Source organism: Liolophura sinensis, chromosome 10 (assembly GCF_032854445.1).
Source record: "Liolophura sinensis isolate JHLJ2023 chromosome 10, CUHK_Ljap_v2, whole genome shotgun sequence".
In the NCBI taxonomy this organism is placed as follows: domain Eukaryota; kingdom Metazoa; phylum Mollusca; class Polyplacophora; order Chitonida; family Chitonidae; genus Liolophura; species Liolophura sinensis.
This window is the reverse complement of record NC_088304.1, coordinates 15,385,456-15,404,117: the sequence shown is the minus strand read 5'-3', so window position 1 is coordinate 15,404,117 and position 18,662 is coordinate 15,385,456. Positions and strand designations below refer to the sequence as shown.

Sequence of the window (18,662 nt, the reverse complement as noted above, 5' to 3'; positions counted from 1 at the left end):
ACATGCAGCTTACTTAAGGCTCAGACGAACAGAAGATATAGGTATAATGACAAAATGAATGCTGAATGCATACCTGCGCTGTTTCTTTTCCAGGTCATTGTTGCGGGACATCTGTTCCTCCAGATGCAGCTTGAGATCCTGCATCTCTGAAGTTAAGCGCTGGCATTTCTTCTTGGTCGCTGTCACCAGCCTTCTCTGCTCCTCCACCTCCTCTTGAGCCTCATGTAGCTGGGATATGCAAATGAGGACAGCATTAACCAATGGGGAATAAGGTAATGGTGAAGATGTAGATTTAAGCATTTCAATCTTCTTTGTGCCAAAGAAGAACGAAATGATATCTGGAACAAGCCTTTCATCAGCTGCAAAATCAAGGAGCTTAATGTAACTTCGGCCAATTGTAACATTTGCATTATAAAATCTTACCCGTAGTTTTATCAGATTTCTGCTGAAAGATGCATAGACAGACATCCTACACCCTCTGAACCATGCATGGAAATCAAAAACTACATGTATATGCCCAGAAACGTGTTCAGTATTGACAGGCATGGGAAACAGCTGTTCACGTACGTACGCTCAAAAATATGCTACAGGAGATGCTGTATGCTATGAGGTCCACGTACGCATAATTTTAAACATGAGGAATACGCAAGACGAATACCTTCTATGTCATAACACAATAAAAACATACTTCATGCAGTTCGTCTCCTACAGTGTCACTTTTCCTTATTGCCTACTGAATGCACAGTTATAACAGACTATGGACAGACTGATTAACCAACTCAGACGGCCTCATCGATAGTTAACAGTGTTTACTGAGGCAAAGCCACTAGGCAATCCCATTAACCACTAGTAAAAAAAAATACGCAAGCTAATTACTATAAAAGGTTAAATCTACATTATGGCGTGACAATGCCTGAGCCCCCAAACCATCACACAACAATGATTTCTTTGGATTCCTTGTCAAGTTGCCCTCTCTTATATGAGTGCATCAGAATTTTCCAATGCCAGTTCCCTCCATACAGAGCCTTCCAATGAAATTTTGAGGTTTTAATACGCACCTTATTTTAATACTATACTCCATTTTCCATGGACCTGAAATCCTGTACATGTACAATGTACACTTTACAAGCACTGCGTGCATGCACAAGTAGTGGGTGCCACAGTGCACAAGCATAGATACTCCGAAAAAACTGAGAAGGGTGCCACAGTGCACAAGCATAGATACTCCGAAAAAACTGAGAAGGGTGCCACAGTGCACAAGCATAGATACTCCGAAAAAACTGAGAAGGGTGCCACAGAGCACAAGCATAGATACTCTGAAAAAACTGAGAAGGGTGCCACAGTGCAAAAGCATAGATACTCCGAAAAAACTGAGAAGGGTGCCACAGAGCACAAGCATAGATACTCTGAAAAAACTGAGAAGGGTGCCACAGTGCAAAAGCATAGATACTCCGAAAAAACTGAGAAGGGTGCCACAGTGCACAAGCATAGATACTCCGAAAAAACTGAGAAGGGTGCACAGCGCACAAGCATAGATACTCCGAAAAAACTGAGAAGGGTGCCACAGTGCAAAAGCATAGATACTCCGAAAAAGCTGAGAAGTCGCACATTTAATGTTTCAATATTTCAATGGAATTTTGTTTTCCATCTGTTTTTGGTTTTTTTTTTGTATTTATGCTGTTGTATTATGCTAAAATACAAAATTTTACATATATTAGATATATTAATTGAAGTACTGCTGGCCTTCCATTATTGAGACGTTTTAGTGACCATTAAAGAAAATTGAAATGTACCCGTCTTGTGATCAAGCGGATATTCAACTGGTTTCAGTCCTCAAAACATGCAACTTTCGACATCTGAACATGTCTTAATTAACCTTCATTTCATGATCAACCGATTAAGAGTGCGTCCACATTAGTTAATCCACCAACCCATTAGTTTTGCTCACCTGTACATTGCTAATACATACATCCATGATTCTTTCAGTGTGATAGATCACTAAGCCTGTTTACTGTACCATTTTACATTTGTACATCTCTAAAAGCCAATTTACTTGTAGCACAGTACTGTTGACTAAAATACAGCATGTTGCCTATGAACCAGCTGGTAAATAGCTTTTATCTTGTAAAATATCCACTGGCTTCAGATGTAGTGTGCCAATCAATATTTGCCGAAGTTAAAAATTATGTGAGAAAAACAAGCTTGTCCTGTTTCCCACTGACATGCTGAACCTACAAACATACTGTTTACAAAACAGGAAAGCGGCGTAATCATGTTTTGGTAAAATATTAGGTTTTTAAAAGGACATTGTGCTTCTTGTAACACTGCAATATAATTCATGAATCCAACTGGACATCCAGAATCTTGAAGACAAATCCATTCTACCTGTATCTTCCCACTTGTACATACAAAACCCACAGAACCTGTCATTAACTTCAGAACAAGTGATACATTATTATCTGGCTCATTAGCTACCAAATCAACACATAATTAATATTACCTGTTTGAGGTGTAAAGGGTCGGGGATAAGCTGGGGACGTATGATAGGATGAGACATAGACGTCATGGTTGGAAATTCTACGCACACAATTCCGTGAAAATGACTCCTTACACCTCGGGTTATGGCTGAGTGGTAAGCCTGACCAGACCACAAGGTAAAAATCCACTGTCCACTCTGGTCTACCACACAGTGCTAGCACCAGCTCCACAATCTACATACTACCTGAAGTTAATGCACTTTGGTAAAAACTAGCTATGTATATATATATATATATATATATATATATATATATGTATATATATATATATATATATATATATATAAATTCTCGCTGGTAAAAATTGACATGACGGTCTTGATTACTGGTAAGAAAAAAGGTGAAGGCCATGTGAAAGCAAAAGTTTGGTTTACACCTTTTCACTCTGACCTTGGACTCCCTATACCGACATCACACATCTAAAAATAAGACAGAACCTCTAAAATCATCCATGTAGCCTACCACAGACTTACACCCTGATGCATTCAACCCAACCCAACTCCTTGAGAAATACAATGAAGATCATAATTCTAGCCCATCACCAGAACCTAACATACTACCTAAAGTGGCCTTAATCTATCTGTGCGCTCATCCATAGTCCATCAATATTCTTATACTAAGATAATTTTTTTTTTACATTGTTTCTCACTACTTTGATATGGATGCCTGACTTTCTGAGGGCTTTCACGCTTGAGTAAATCAAATATACACATGGCAGCACGTCAAATTAATTAGGTCATATACCTGGGGGAGAGAGGGGGAGACACATATCTACAGGTAAGGCATGCTTCTGGGATAGGGCTTTTACCGTTAGCTTATGGTTAAACTCACCCTGTTTAGGTGAAACATTGTTGACAGTGGTGCAAAACACCACTCAACAATATAAATAACCAAACTCACCCTCCTCTCCACCTGTTTCCGACTGTTCTGCTCTTGTTCCAGGTTCTCATTGTGTTGATGTTGTAATCTTTTCCTCGTCACATCTAGCTCGCGGACGATCCGTTCATATCTGTCTTTGTACACAGAATCATTTCCTACAGGAAAAACGTAAACAGTTTAAGAAGCTTCTCATACAGGGTACATATATCTGCTGAGAGAAATCATACTTAACATTTAAGACATGTCTACTAAAACTACAACAATCCACATACGTAGGCCAAATTCAATGTACATGTGCCATACGTGGCAAGGTCTGTCAGCAACCTGCGGATGGTTGTGGGTTTCCCACGGGCTCTGCCCGGTTTCTACCCACCATAATGCTGGCGGCCGTTATATAAGTGAAATATTCTTGAGTATGGCGTAAAACACCAATCAAATAAATTATTTACCGCTGGAGAGGAAGCCAGCATGAGCTGGACTTACAGTGCCAATCAAATAAATAAATAAATAAATCAATGTACATGTAAATGTCAACCACAGCATAATGCACAGTGAGCAGTTGCCCATTGCGAACAACATAAGCACGCAGTAAGTTTTTGTTTACGTTTATACTATTAACACTTAAGAGTCTGGGGGAGGGTGTGTTTTGTGAACTGTTGCATAATCTTGGCTTGTTCTCTGGTGCACAGTACATTATATTCATGTACATCTGAGCATCTCACCAAAACTGTAGAGAACTTTAGTGTGTAAACTGTTTGTTTTCTTATTTAATTGGTGTTTTACGCCATGCGAAAGAATATTTCACTTATACGACCGCGTCCGGCATTATGGTGGGAGAAAACCAGACAGAGCCCAGGGGAAACCCACGACCATCAGCAGGTTACTGGAAGACTTTCTCATGTACGGCTCCAGAGGAAGTCAGTATGAACTCAGCGAGCCTGATGCCATGTCATGGACAAGTATAAAGTAGCGAAACTTTCCCACATGTGATTCATAGATTTCCATCCGCAGATGTATACAGTACGTATTAGTGAAAGGCAAGCTGTCTCCATAAGCTTCATGTAAGACTGCCCGAACAGCCCTGCTAGCACTGTGCACCTTTGGTGGCAGCAGCGAAATCTGGAAATTCAATTTGAAATGAAATTAAACAGACACCTAGTGTGATGAACAACTAAAAGACAAATGTCTAAATGGATCACTCGTGAGTTTTACTCCCCCTGCAATAGAAACTGACCGTCAATATCATCCTCCAAGTCCCCCTCCACAAGCGACGCCTGCCACAGTCGCGACTGCATCAGCTCCATCTCATGTTTCTCACACTGTCTCTTTACAGCCGTGTATTTGGCCTGAACAACAACAACAACACAACAGGATAACAGCTATGATCAACAACAAGTGGCCGAAAAAAAACTGATTCAGTACCATACTAAGCTTTCCAGGCCAGCAATGTTGTAAGATAATAAAAATATAGAGTTGACCATTTAAAAGCTTGTCAAGTATAGCTAAGTCCAGTTGCTCAATCAACACAAATTTAGGTCACATTTTATTACCATATGTTCTATGTTAAGCTAACAACTATGAAAGAAAATGAACAAAACAAGTACATGTATATGCTAATGCCAATATTTCAACCTTGCTGTCAAAATTATCTTGTCTACATGAGCGTAAAATTTTGACCGCAAAATAGGCCTGTTGTCTAAAATGATTGATGTACATGCACTTCTTTTGGAAAACAAAATCATCTCGCACCATGTTAGCAAATGTGTTTTGCACTAAACTCTCAAAAACCATGTATACAATGTACCAAAAAGTAGTTCCACTTTTCAGCGGAGTTTACATCGGCAACCAATGGCAAAACTCACCGGAAACCTATCAGCTTCTCCTTTAAATTAAACCTTGCAGTTCAAACAGATTTTCTTTTCTTGTCTGATATTAACAGGAGACAGTTGTCATAGTTACCTGCAAGTCTTTGAGTTGCTTCTTGAGCATCATCCGTTTGGTTGGTCCACTTTTCAGCAGAGTTTACATGGGCAACCACTGGCAAAACTCACCGGAAACCTATCAGCTTCTCCTTTAAATTAAACGTTGCAGTTCAAACAGATTTTTTTTCTTGTCTAATATTAACAGGAGACAGTTGTCATAGTTACCTGCAAGTCTTTGAGTTCCTTCTCGAGCCTCATCCGCTCGGCAGTCTCCACCTCCAGCATCTCCGCCGCGTGACTTGATGTTGTGTTCTCCTCAGCCAGGTCTGCCGTCATCTCAGACAGCTGATGACCCACAATACAAACAAAATTATTTATTCATGCTTGCACCACACCCTGATAAAAAATACCGTAATACCAACCAAAACTGAATAATAAGCCACATCCATGTAGGTGTAAACTGCAAATATCGTGGTTTAATCACAGTTGGCTTCAATAACAGGGATTGTCAGTGTGAATTCTGAACATCTTAGTTTCGCACTGGATTCAAATCTGATCACAATGGCAATGTTATCCTCGATAAAATCAGGATGTTCTGGTTGCATTTAATACATACATGTATGTAACATGTACTATATAATACATGTTGGATGTCTACCAGATGACCTATTTCCCCAAAATAATCAACATGCAGTATTCATGGTGTTCAGGTAATGCCAGGTCTACTCATCAATAATCATACTGACCGAGCACAACAGCAAAAAAATAGACAATGAACAAACAGGTGTGAGAATAAACAAGGCTTTCTTCACTACTTCAAGGATTGAGCTATATCTATGCGTGTGGATATTCATCTATGCATGGATTTTTTAAAAAATCAGATGGTAGTTCTTTAGTGTTGGAGGTGTTAATATTTAGACAACTCTTCAATACATTTTTCACACCTTCAGATGCTGAAGAGTGGCATGGTCAGTGAGTGGTCAAAAGAATCTCTTGTCCACCTGTCAATGGGAACTACAAATTGGTGCCTAAAAAGTGATGTTAACTGGTTGTTGAACAACCATGATTGTTCAAGGTATTTGTTTTTATAGGCAGAATGATTTGTTTTTTATCCCTACTATTCTTTACCACAAAACATTACCAGCAGAGACATCTAAGTTCCTAAGATTCCCAACAATGTTCCATTTTCCACTGTATTTGCAATAACAAAAGCACTATTGCCTTTTGGGAGGGGGGGGGGGGGTGTACAAAGAAGGGTGAGCAAACTGTACCTAGAAACTTTGTAATGTTTTAAGATGCACTACAAAAAATGACCTGCCTTTGCAAATCAGGAACAGCTTTGCACTGATTAATATAGCATATGCAATAAGAAGATGAAAGCAACGTGCATCAATGACACTGAATACTAATTAGTATCTAAAATGAGATCATGGAAGACATCATGACAGGACTACAAATCTTGGTGAACATAATGAGTCAGTTGCCTTCACACAATTCCCATGAAGATCTGTGGAGAGATACTGGTTTCTTCATTTACTGATTAGAGTACAACCATTACAGTTCCAGACACCTACTTAGAAAATATTTAGAGAATATAAATTACCAAATGGAAGCTAAGACATATTTCAAAAGACCTCTGGCCAACTTCGTTGAAACAATATATGAAAAACAGTACAAGTAAAAGTTTACCATGTTCTTTCCTGAGCTTGAAATTAAACATAAATTCTTTTCATGAAAGTCCAAAACAAGTGTAAGTATTAAAAGACTTTTCCAAATTTGTTAATGAATGTTTCCTATACATTATTAATCATGTCATAAAACAGCGCTATAACCCACACAACAATACTTATGGAAAGAATTAATGTAAAATTTGATCTATGAACGTTTGTGTAGAAGGTCCACAAGTACAGCTAGATTAACTCAAAAATACAAAAGCTCAGAAATGTTTGATTGATGAACGTTTGTGAAAGGGGCCCATAGTCCATGGCCAGATTACCTGCAGAACAGCCCTACCCCTCCCTCTCGCCCCTAACTGCTTGCTCTTACCCTTGTTTCCAGTTTGTCACAGTGCTGTTTCAACTCGTTCCTCTCCCTTTCCAGCTTCTCGGACTTCATCTTCATTTGTTCCAGTTCCACCTGAATCACAAAACCAAAGTCCTCTGAAGTCACCAAATGTCTCTGATGTACTGAACCCACAGACATCATATCCTCACACCCAGGTAATAATGAAATCATAAGCCCATTAATAAAAAATCTGTCATCGTTGCTGACGAATTCAGGCTCATCTGTACATCATACACGTGCTACGGTTACCGGGGAGACGAAGTTTTAAAGAAGTAAAGGGGAAGTGACTGAGATGTAAACGTTACATGGAGGCTCAATGAGGGCTCCCCACAAAAACATTACCATTCCAAAACCTTTTGCCACGGAGGGTATTAACTTTTCCTTAACTCATACAAATACAATGTCCTATATCTCTTTAGCTTATATTATAAATTATACATTCTGTAAATCCCTTCAGCCAGCTACCCTGGTTATAAACCAGGTCAGAAGTTTGTTTGAGTTTATAACAGAACACGTTCTTAGCTTCTATAATCCCAGGCTAATTACTACCAAATAAAGACTGTATATCTTAAGGCTGCAGATTAAAGCGGGTTCCGGTATCAGTGTATACCCACCCCACTAGACCCTCAGTTGAGAGTCTTAAGTTCAATTTGGACATCCTTGATTAATTTTCACACACATAGTAAACATGAACGAAGCTGAACAATAGTCTGCCGCACTAATAGCAGAGCATTGTGTACCGTCCTACATTCCAGTCCACTTACTTGAAAGTTTCCACAGGGAGTTGGCAGGTTATAATGTTTTATGTATAACTTTGAGATTGCCATGCAGAAATAGCTGACGCATGGAATAGTGGTGTGCATGGTAAGCTTAGGTTGTATGTGTACTAATCAATGGTACACAGTGAGTTAAGAGGAATGTATGCATATACACGTGTATGTCTTAGAAGAATTTTGTCTCCAGAGTACCGGAAACCTTGCTATACACTATAAATCTGTCAGCTACGAACACATACAGAGTTTCTGTTGGCTAAGCACTTTAGTGTGTGTTACACTTGAGGCCACTACAGCCCATGACCAAAGAGGTCAAAGGTTTTTAATCCCCTTCTTTTAAATCTCCCCATTCAGTTTTATTTCCACAGACATATCCATAACTAAAGAGGTGCCCTCATTTCTGCCGGACATAACTGCACTTCAACAATAATTTAACATGATCACCATCACATATCAAGAAAAAATAAAGATTAAATATGGTGTAAATGTAAAACGCTAAACCACAGGTACAGATTTATTTATTTATTTGATTGGTGAACTCTCAGGTTTTATCTCGTTATAATTATTTATTTATTTATTTATTTGGTGTTTTACGCCGTACTCAAGAATATTTCACTGATACGACGGCGGCCAGCATTATGGTGGGTGGAAACCAGGCACAGCCCAGCGGAAACCCACGACCATCCGCAGGTTGTTGCCAGACCTTCCCACGTACGGCCAAAGAGGAAGCCAGCATGAGCTGGACTTGAACTCACAGTGACCGCATCGGTGAGAGGCTCCTGGGTCATTACACTGGGCCACCGCGCTAACCAACTGAGCCACGGAGGCCCCCACAGGTGCAGATAAGTAACCTAACAAAATCATGGGAAGGAATTGAAACCTCTGTATTTCAATGGCAGCTGATAGCACAAATTTTCTTCTCGGGCAAGATTTTGCCAGTACATCCATGTACACCCTTAACATTGTCACGGAGGAGGCTCTAATCTTTTTGTCATTCTTGCATTCTATTTCACATAGTTCACATTTTCAGAAACAGAATTTTTAAATCATAAAGTTGAAAAATATTGAATATTCTGAAGAACAGTTCAACTGACATTTTACAAAATGTTGAAGACAACGTTGAGGTGTCAACATTAAGTAATACCAATCAAAATGAAAGATTCTCATAGTAATGAACAACAAGACATTCAAGCCTTTGGCAACTTCCGGGAGCCTTACACTGATCCTTGGAAAATTGCGTGACTTAATTGTCCCAGAATACATGTAAACAAAGAATAACAGACGCACCCACATGTACGTACATGACTGATGTTTGGGAGAATAAACGACCGAATGTATGAACATGTTTAAAGGCAGTTAAAAAGAACCAAACCTAACCTAAGACAATACTGAGTAAACGTAGCCCTACCACAAGACTTTGTCAGACAAAACTACTGGAAGTCCTTCCCACGCCTTCCCAGGTTTAACAAAAGCAAGATGTTGTGTAAGAAAGTTGCACATTGCTAACTTCACTTTGTGAAGAGTTATTAAATTCTCTTACAGTCATTCTCCCTTTTAATAAAGTTTACATATACAGTATAAATATCTAACAATTCACCTGACCTAAATCAAGCATAGCTCAGACATCTGACTGTACATAAACTATACAACCAATGTATATAATTACTTTATTTCACTTTAAGTTTGGTACGTACAAAAAAATGCAAATGAAAGCCTGAAAATGATACCTTTGATGGCAACATTTAAGTCTTTTGCCATGAAAAATTAATCAAACTTCACACAAAAACTATTTAAGTTGCTCTATAAGGTGGATGAATTGATTAGTCTCATGCAAAATGTGTCATCTGAAAAATGCTAAACTTTAGGTAAAGTAAAATTTCAAATGTTAGGCATCAACCTTACCTTTCTCCCTTCACAGAAATACACCATACCCAATGGGAAGCCATGCTATTGTATCTAAAATATTTTCATCTAATTTATACTATATATATATATATATATATATATATATATATATATATATATATATATATATAAATATAACAAACCATGAATTAGTAAACGAGTCATTAGATTGATAGAATTTATTCTGCCTTCCAGTCAATCATCTACTAACTAGAGATTTTATGTACAAGCATGTGCCGACTCTTAAAATATCGGATGGTCTGTCTGCACACATGCACATGTCCTGTCACCTCTCCCATGCAACTGACCTATAACCTCTCCCATGCACGTGTCCTATTACCTTTCCCATGCACGTGTCCTGTAACCTGTCCCATGCACGTGTCCTGTAACCTCTCCCGTGCACATGTCTTGTAACCTCTCCCCTGCATGTGTCCTATAACCTCTCCCATACACGTGTCCTATAACCTCTCCCACACACGTGTCTGATAACCTCTCCCAAACTGACACATTATTTATATTGTAACATACATTTCTATTACCGAAGAAACCTTACCGAAGAATTAACTGCTTGTAGCCCCAAGCAGTTAAATGGCTGTGGCTTGTTAAGTGAGCAAGTGAGTGCTTTGGGTTTAACATTATACTTAACAATTCTTCAGTCACATGCCGACGAATGAGTCCTTAGATTGCATGTAATATGCCTCCTTGTGAGCCAAATTATAATCTGTCTTCAGATACGTGAATGACCCAATTTCCCTGTCTTTACCCTAAACCTGATCGCCAATGTGGACGCGAAATATTTTTAAGCATACCAATATGTTATTTTAATTCTTGTCCCATAGAAACATAAATGAGCAAATCTTTTGTTAATGCATAGCCACCGATTAGACATCTTACCGGGCTTTCTGTAAGAGCCAAATCTGGAGAACCATTGAACTGGTACCAGTTGACATGGTTGTAGATCTGTGACGTTTCACACTTCTTACAGCGACACTCAAACTTCTGACAAACTTTCACCCACATACTGGACACCAAACTGGACACCAAGGCTATGCACAGTGAGAGCAGAGTTGCCAGAAGACTCCCAAACAGACACCTCAACTTTGGGCTCAACACTTACACAACCACGCTGAAGTCGGATTGAACAGTTGATTTTCACGTACTACAACTGGGTGGCAAATCGTCACAATCAATCTTATTTCTTCACTGCATCCCTAACAAAAGCAGCGAGCACATGCGTAATATGACAATGACATTTGCCCGGAGTAGCTCATGCTGAAAACACTGTCCTATTGGAATCCTGTGTCTACTGAACTTAGACACCAGAATAAATAACTAACACTGTTACAGAAACAATGAAATCAGAAGTGTGTCAGTTCAACTGCTCAAATTCACAATCGCAGTGGAAAACTTCTCACCACTTACTGTTACAGCAGATGTTTACTGTTAATACAGCCAATGCTTCTGAATAAAAGAGATTTTCTCATTCTTTGTGTCTTCTCTGAGGAGCAACTGCAGTACCTGTATATATGATAATTACCCTTCATATATTTGGTTATTGACTGAAGGAGAACTTCACATTGGGACATTGCTTGGACAGACACCAACCGCATCTGATCCTATCAGACTAGACACCAAAATCACAGACACTGCTCTGATGGACACCTAAAACAGCTCTTATCCTAGACACCACAAAGGGGTGGTAAATTTCTTGTAAACACATCACCCTCAGTGGCACTGTGTCAGTGGTAACTTGTGTACAGAGTGAGGTTCATAACATCACAGGTTCCAGTATTTCCTGATATGTAACACAAGAGGATCCAGTGCCAGGACACATGTTACAATTCACTGTTACAGGAAAATGTCCCATGCACATATCCCTCAAGATGCCTTCAGCTACATGTCCATGCATACATGGGATTAGCCAGATGACTTTGCACTCAGCTTTCCTTGCAACACACTGGCAAAGCCTTTGTATCAAAATCTGTAGTTCACCATAACAAAACTACTGCTGCAGAAACATATGTTAACATGTACTGTCACCAGGTGGCTTTATAATAATTAAACTGGAGGAGCTTTATGTCACATCGCATGAACAGAGCAGGAAATTTACATATCACCTGCAATAAATTGGGCACTGTACAGGGTAGGTGATTATAAAATACACCCAGCCTGCTCTTTATGAATATTCTATAACCACACAACTTCTGTCACCTTTCTCTAATTAAAGCCACAATGACAATCCATTATTAATTTACATAAAACATGTTGATTCTGGCCTCAGCTGATCAGTTGGAATTCACTAACGAAGTTTATACCTGGTCAGGTAACACAGTTACATGGAAGCTACGGTTTTTCTTATCACCCTCCTGTCTAATCTATAAATCACAGGTACATGTACTCATGCAAACTGATCTGTGACACTGATAATGAAACCGGCATATGTGATGAGCATTATCAATGAATACATGCATGTAGTATGCAAATTTGGGATTCACGTATACATGAGCACAAACACATTTCACCTGAGCCCTATGTTTGAACACATGCACATGTATCTGTGTATGGACATACTCAATGTGCCTTTATAAGCACTAGTCTGATTTGTAACACACAAGTCATACATGTAACTTTACTGTGAGTAATAAACATGAAAACAAAATACAGCTCCCAAACCATATCAGTACATATCAGTATTTATTTATTTATTTGATTGGTGTTTTACGCCGTACTCAAGAATATTTCACTTACACGACGACAGCCAGCATTATGGTGGGAGGAAACCAGGTAGAGCCCAGAGGAAGCCCATGAGCATCCACAGGTTGCTGGCAGACCTTCCCATGTATGGCCGAAGAGGAAGCCAGCATGAGCTGGACTTGAACTCACAACGATCACATTGGTGAGAGACTCCTGGGTCATTACGCTGTGCTAGCGCGTACATAGATCTGATGGAATGTTTAATTAGTTTATGTATACAGGTATACATTACATACTGAAAAACTTTCTCTTAGTCAAGATTTATCTCCTTAAAATAACTTTTTACTCTTATGAAAAAAAAAATATTACATAACAAATATTTAAATAAACTTCATATCTACAACAATATTTAAAAAAAAAAAAAAAACTTCTATCAGCAAACTTCAGGAAATGGGCATAAATTCACATTTCTCTTTTAATTCCAGTACCTTTCACCTTTCATTCAAGTCATTATCATGGGATAAATCTTCATGTGCATGCTTTGAGTGTGAGCTATAGACGTGGACACCAGTCATGTACCCAGCACTAATACCCATAAACTGTTCAACGGGGAAGACATGTAGACGTACTACAACTATTTAACCTGAATGGCATGCCTGTGATCAAGATATGGTAATTAAGGGAGAGGTTTACTTTGTGGTCAGTCATCCGAAGTGGTCAGCACACGCTGAGATTGACACAAAGATGGCTGGACGCATTATCAGCTCTCACTGACCACTCAGCTCTGAGAGACACAAATTACATGCACCCTATTGTAAGCTAGACCCTAATACAGCATACATGAATTGTAAGGCATATGTACATGCATATGCATGAGCTTTGAATATTCTCAGGAAGTATGCAAATGAGAAATGAATTCCTCCAGTCTGATTGGTCAATTAACAAGCTATTCAGAAGGGAAGCATAAAAAGCTGTTTTTCTTCAATGGCTTGCCTAAAGTGCTTCAACTACAAACAACCTTTTTATGAACCTAATTTCTTCTCTCCCATATTTTGGAAAAAATTACCCTGCATGGAAGAGATTTGCCACATGGGTCAGCATCTTGTTGTTGAAGTGTGAGTACAAATATGAGAATGTTACGGGAAAAAATGGTAATGTTCTATAGTATATGTATACAGACAATTCACCCTAGTCTACTCCCCATAGGAACCTCATGTGAAACTGCTGTTTGGCAAATTTCTATCAAAACCCTTATCTGGTTCATCATACAATGGGTACTTAAATGTATATTTCATTTATATATTTGATTTGTGTTTTACCCCAAACTGAACAAACTTTCAATTCCACACACATGATGGTGGCCATGTTTGTGACAGGAATGCGCTTATTTCATTTAATACATCATCATACTTAGACTTTCATTCATACAACAGAGGTTAGGTTTATGGGCTGAAGAAACGGAAATGTCTGGAGCAAGTATCCTGAATAAAAGTCAAAGGCAAACCCCTTCTGTGGCACGTACATTAAGGGCGGAGAAAACACTACAATGAAGTATATATCAGATGAGAGACCGTTTGACACAATGCAGGAAAAAATCTCGACTTATTTCTATACAATTTTTCTAGCCGAGTAAAACTGTTTAAAAACATCAGATTCTACCATGACCTATAGTAAACCAGAGGGTATCAGTGACTTCACATCCATGTTTTTGTCTTGAAATAGCTTGTTTGAACATTCACTCAGCGAATGCATTCATAAATCTATATGCGCATATGCGTTTTTAATAATAAAATTCAGCAGTGAATGTGTGTTAAGTGGTAAACACCTGATGTGACGTCAATGGTTCAGAAAAGGCCATCGTAGAATCCAAACTTTCAAATGCACTCTACTAGGTTGAAAAAAATTCTAAAAAAAATAAATGAAACTATTTTCACGGAGAGTGTCTAACGGTCTTTCTTCTGACATATACATCAGGTTAGTACTTTCTGTGCTTTTTGGGAGGTTATAAATGTTGTTCACAGCTACAATGTGTTTCATAAATAAACACTTTAACTCAATTTTTCTGACCTTTCTCAAATTAATGTATACAAATAGGCTAAATGTAAATGTAATATCAGATATGATCATCATGTCGATTGTGAAAACTCTGGGCCTACATGTGAATGTCTGAAATTGTGTCTTCATCAGTCTAGCCATATACAAAAATGTAGGGTGGAAAATTTATTTTATTTATTTGATTGGTGTTTTTTTACGCCGTACTCAAGAATATTTCACTTATACGACGGCAGGCCAGCATTATGGTGGGTGGAAACCGGGCAGAGCCCGGGGGAAACCCACGACCATCCGCAGGTTGCTGCAAGACCTTCCCACTTATGGCCAGAGAAGAAGCCAGCATGAGCTGGACTTGAACTCACAGCGACTGCATAGGTGAGAGGCTTCTGGGGTCATTACGCTGCGCTAGCGCGCTAACCGACTGAGCCACGGAGGCCCCAGGGTGGAAAAACACAAAGAACAAAGCTGGAAGAATTGTAGTATTATATTTATTTATTTATTTGATTGGTGTTTTACGCCATACTCAAGAATATTTCACTTATACGACGGGCGGCCAGCATTATGGTGGGTGGAAACCGGGCACAGCCCGGGGGAGGAAACCCCACGACCATCCACAGTGTTGCTGAGGGACCTAGAATTGTAGTAGATAAACAAAAGAACCAACTACTGTAACAGATGAAGTAGTTACCTCTTTTGCTCTTGAGTTTCCTCCTCAGTCCTGTGAACGTTAAGCAAAGGCTTGACCTTAGTGGAACAATCTCCACCAGCCCCAGTCCCTGATCTGCATGAAATTCTTCACATTCACCTGGATTGCAACCTGATAGCCATATGCTGCACCTAAGGACAGAAATTTATTTATTTATTTATTTGATTCATGCTTTATGCCATAATATTTCACGTAGGTGTCTAGCATGGAAAAACCATGACCAAGGTGCACTGATAGCCATAACTGAATGTACACCTTCAGTAACCAAGTGCTAGGCAGTGCTAATCAAAAACTGACTGATTTGGAATCAAATTATACACTTATTTTTGTCCCTTTTTGACTGATCATCACTTTTCCACTTAACAGCTCTTGTCTTCTCCCTCATCAAATCCTATTAGTGTTTCTAGTTTTCCCATCTGACTTTCAAAGTATCATACATGTAAGTGCCTCTTGATTTCAATATATTTAGTATTTTCAAACCTCTCCCCCCCATATTTCCTTCCCTTATCTTCATCCCCAAATACCCCATTTTTCAAATTTTCCCAAGTTTTCCCACCATTCCACCAACCCCATCATACCTGCAGTTTTCCTGCCACCCCACAGTTTTCTTGAGTTTTCCATCACTCCTAGCTAACCCACAGTTTTCCCACCATTGCCTCTACCCCATCATACCCCAAGTTTTCCCACCATTCCACCCACTGCATCATACCTGCAGTTTCCTGCCACCCACAGTTTTCTTGTGTTTTCCACCACTCCACCAAACACCCAGTTTTTCCCACCATTCCCTCCACCCCATCATCCCTGCAGTTTTCCTGTCACCCAGTTTTCCCGCGTTTTCCGCCACTCCATAAAATCCATATTTTTCCCAACATTCCCGCCACCCCATCATACCCCTCAGTTTTTCCCACCATTCCCACCACCCCATCACACCCCCCAGTTTTTCCACCATTCCTGCAACCCCATATCTCCATCATACCCCCCAGTTTTTCCCACCATTCCTGCCACCCCATCATACCCCCAGTTTTTCCCACCATTCCGCCACCCCATCATACCCCCCAGTTTTCCCACCATTCCTGACACCCCATCATCCCTGCAGTTTTCCGGACACCCACAGTTTTCTTGCGTTTTCCACCACTCCATCAAATCCATATTTTTCCCACCATTCCCGCCACCCCCATCATACGCCCCAGTTTTCCCACCATTCCCCTACCACACACTAGATCCAGTCATGCCCCGCAGTTTCCCATTTTCCCTTCCCACTAGGAATTTTCCCACCTCCTATCCCATGATCCCTTCATTACCCTGAGTTTAGCCAGCTGTTTCCTGCCCAAGTAGCCTCTACAGAGAGCCTGGAAGGCTTGCATTGTTCCCGTGATCTTCTCATCTCGCTGTAACTCCAGACTCGTCAGCGCGCCGGAGCGGAAAAATACCTGTCAATGCAGAGCACACCATACCTGTATAAACCAGGAAGAGCAACATGTAATGATACATTTTTTATTTATTTCATTGGTGCTTTCCCCATACTCAAAACTATTATGATACACGATGGCAGACAGCATTATGGTGGAAGGAAACCTGGCAGTGCCTGGGGGAAACCCAAGATACCCACAAGTTGTTGCAAGACCTTCTCACAATACAGCCGGAGAGGAAGCCAGCACAAACTGGACTTGAACTCACAGCACCCGCATTGGTGAGAGGCTTTTAATCCCTTCATTACCCTGAGTTTAGCCAGCTGTTTCCTGCACTGCACTGCACTGGCACAGCCTCTGCCACTGAGGCCCCTTGAAGTGATACATACATGTAATTTACAACTAAACTCCAACTAAACAGGACAAAGTCCATAGTAAAGTTCTCTTCGTTCTGTTGACTAAACATCTGTCATAACCACTGTGTCAAAATTTAGGGCTTCATCAGATTTAATGCTCCACTGTCAGAGAGGTCAAAGGGAGATAATCCAATCCAACTTCAGTAAATTCACAAGGCCTGCAAGAATGTACATAGTGCAAAACTACTAAAATTACACAGGGTGCAATAAAGATATCTTGTGCTGTTTTGACCTCACACCTGACTTAAGCCTATCCTGTAATTCAGTTTGTCCACATCCAGGTAATCCAACATCTGAGATACCACCTGAAAAAAAGAAAAATGTATCATAAATTTACATTAGAGATGCCAATTTAAAGATAACCAAAAAACTTTCATGTATTTATATTTAAGATACACCCCCTGAAGAAAAACCACAAATTTATCACAAATTTACATTTAAGATATCACCACAAGACAAACCCAAAATACATCACTCAGTGAAAAGAAACAACTTTTAGTATCTTTTAAGATTTTAGGAAATACTCTGTATCACCAAATATTAGATGATTCTATATTAAAAAAAATTCGACCTACAAAAGTTTACAGTGTTCCCTTACACAGTCAAGTGGCAACCGTTTGGAAGGAAAACAAACTGTCAGCATGTTGGAAAGAGCTAGAATTTGGCTAAGCCAATGGCCTGGCAAGCGAACCATGTCTACTGAATGATCATACAGCTTTATTTACTTTCCCAGAAAGCACGGGAAAACTTTCATACTGCAACTTAGGATAATAAATGTAGAAGTCCTTGAAGTGAAAGCAGGCTTTCATGATTTGTATTGTCTTCATACCTGTCAATCCAAAGGACTCACCTGTCTATCATCCCCAGAAGAGGTATTAATCTTACAGTCGTTAGGCAGTAACACATGGAATCTTGTCTTGAAGTCCTTGAATGGAATAAATTCTGGGAAGCCTGTGAGGATGTTTGAGCAAAAATATTACAACAGGTCTGTTACGAAGACAATCTTGAGTGTATTAACATTAACTTAAAAATTCAAATATTCAAAGTAATGAATATAAAAAAGGGATGTAGTCTTTTTTCTCCAGAGCAGACGTGAAAATCAGAAAACTGCCATCTAACACAGTAACTTTTCTATTCACCGTTGTTGTTGTTTTTTTTCACATGCATGTCCTAAGTGACATAAAATTTCGTTCATGACTAAATTGTTTATTTCTCCAGATTCTGGGAGTTTTATTGATTTCAGAAAGGTGTTTTGAGGTTTGTTCGGAAGGTAGGATGATATCCCGCTGGGAAAATGTAAATTTG

General features: G+C 39.5%; 1 protein-coding gene across 1 annotated transcript in view; it reads right to left on the bottom strand.

Moving 5' to 3' along the window:
- LOC135477237 (unconventional myosin-XVIIIa-like) overlaps positions 1 to 18,662 on the bottom strand; it is an 85,494-nt gene that overhangs the window by 17,255 nt on the left and 49,577 nt on the right. Inside the window, 11 exon segments of the mRNA XM_064757409.1 lie at positions 74 to 228; positions 3,438 to 3,571; positions 4,651 to 4,762; positions 5,564 to 5,683; positions 7,385 to 7,477; positions 15,520 to 15,576; positions 15,578 to 15,640; positions 15,643 to 15,663; positions 16,834 to 16,962; positions 17,597 to 17,662; positions 18,208 to 18,308. Coding sequence (XP_064613479.1) covers positions 74 to 228; positions 3,438 to 3,571; positions 4,651 to 4,762; positions 5,564 to 5,683; positions 7,385 to 7,477; positions 15,520 to 15,576; positions 15,578 to 15,640; positions 15,643 to 15,663; positions 16,834 to 16,962; positions 17,597 to 17,662; positions 18,208 to 18,308 — 1,051 coding nt within the window.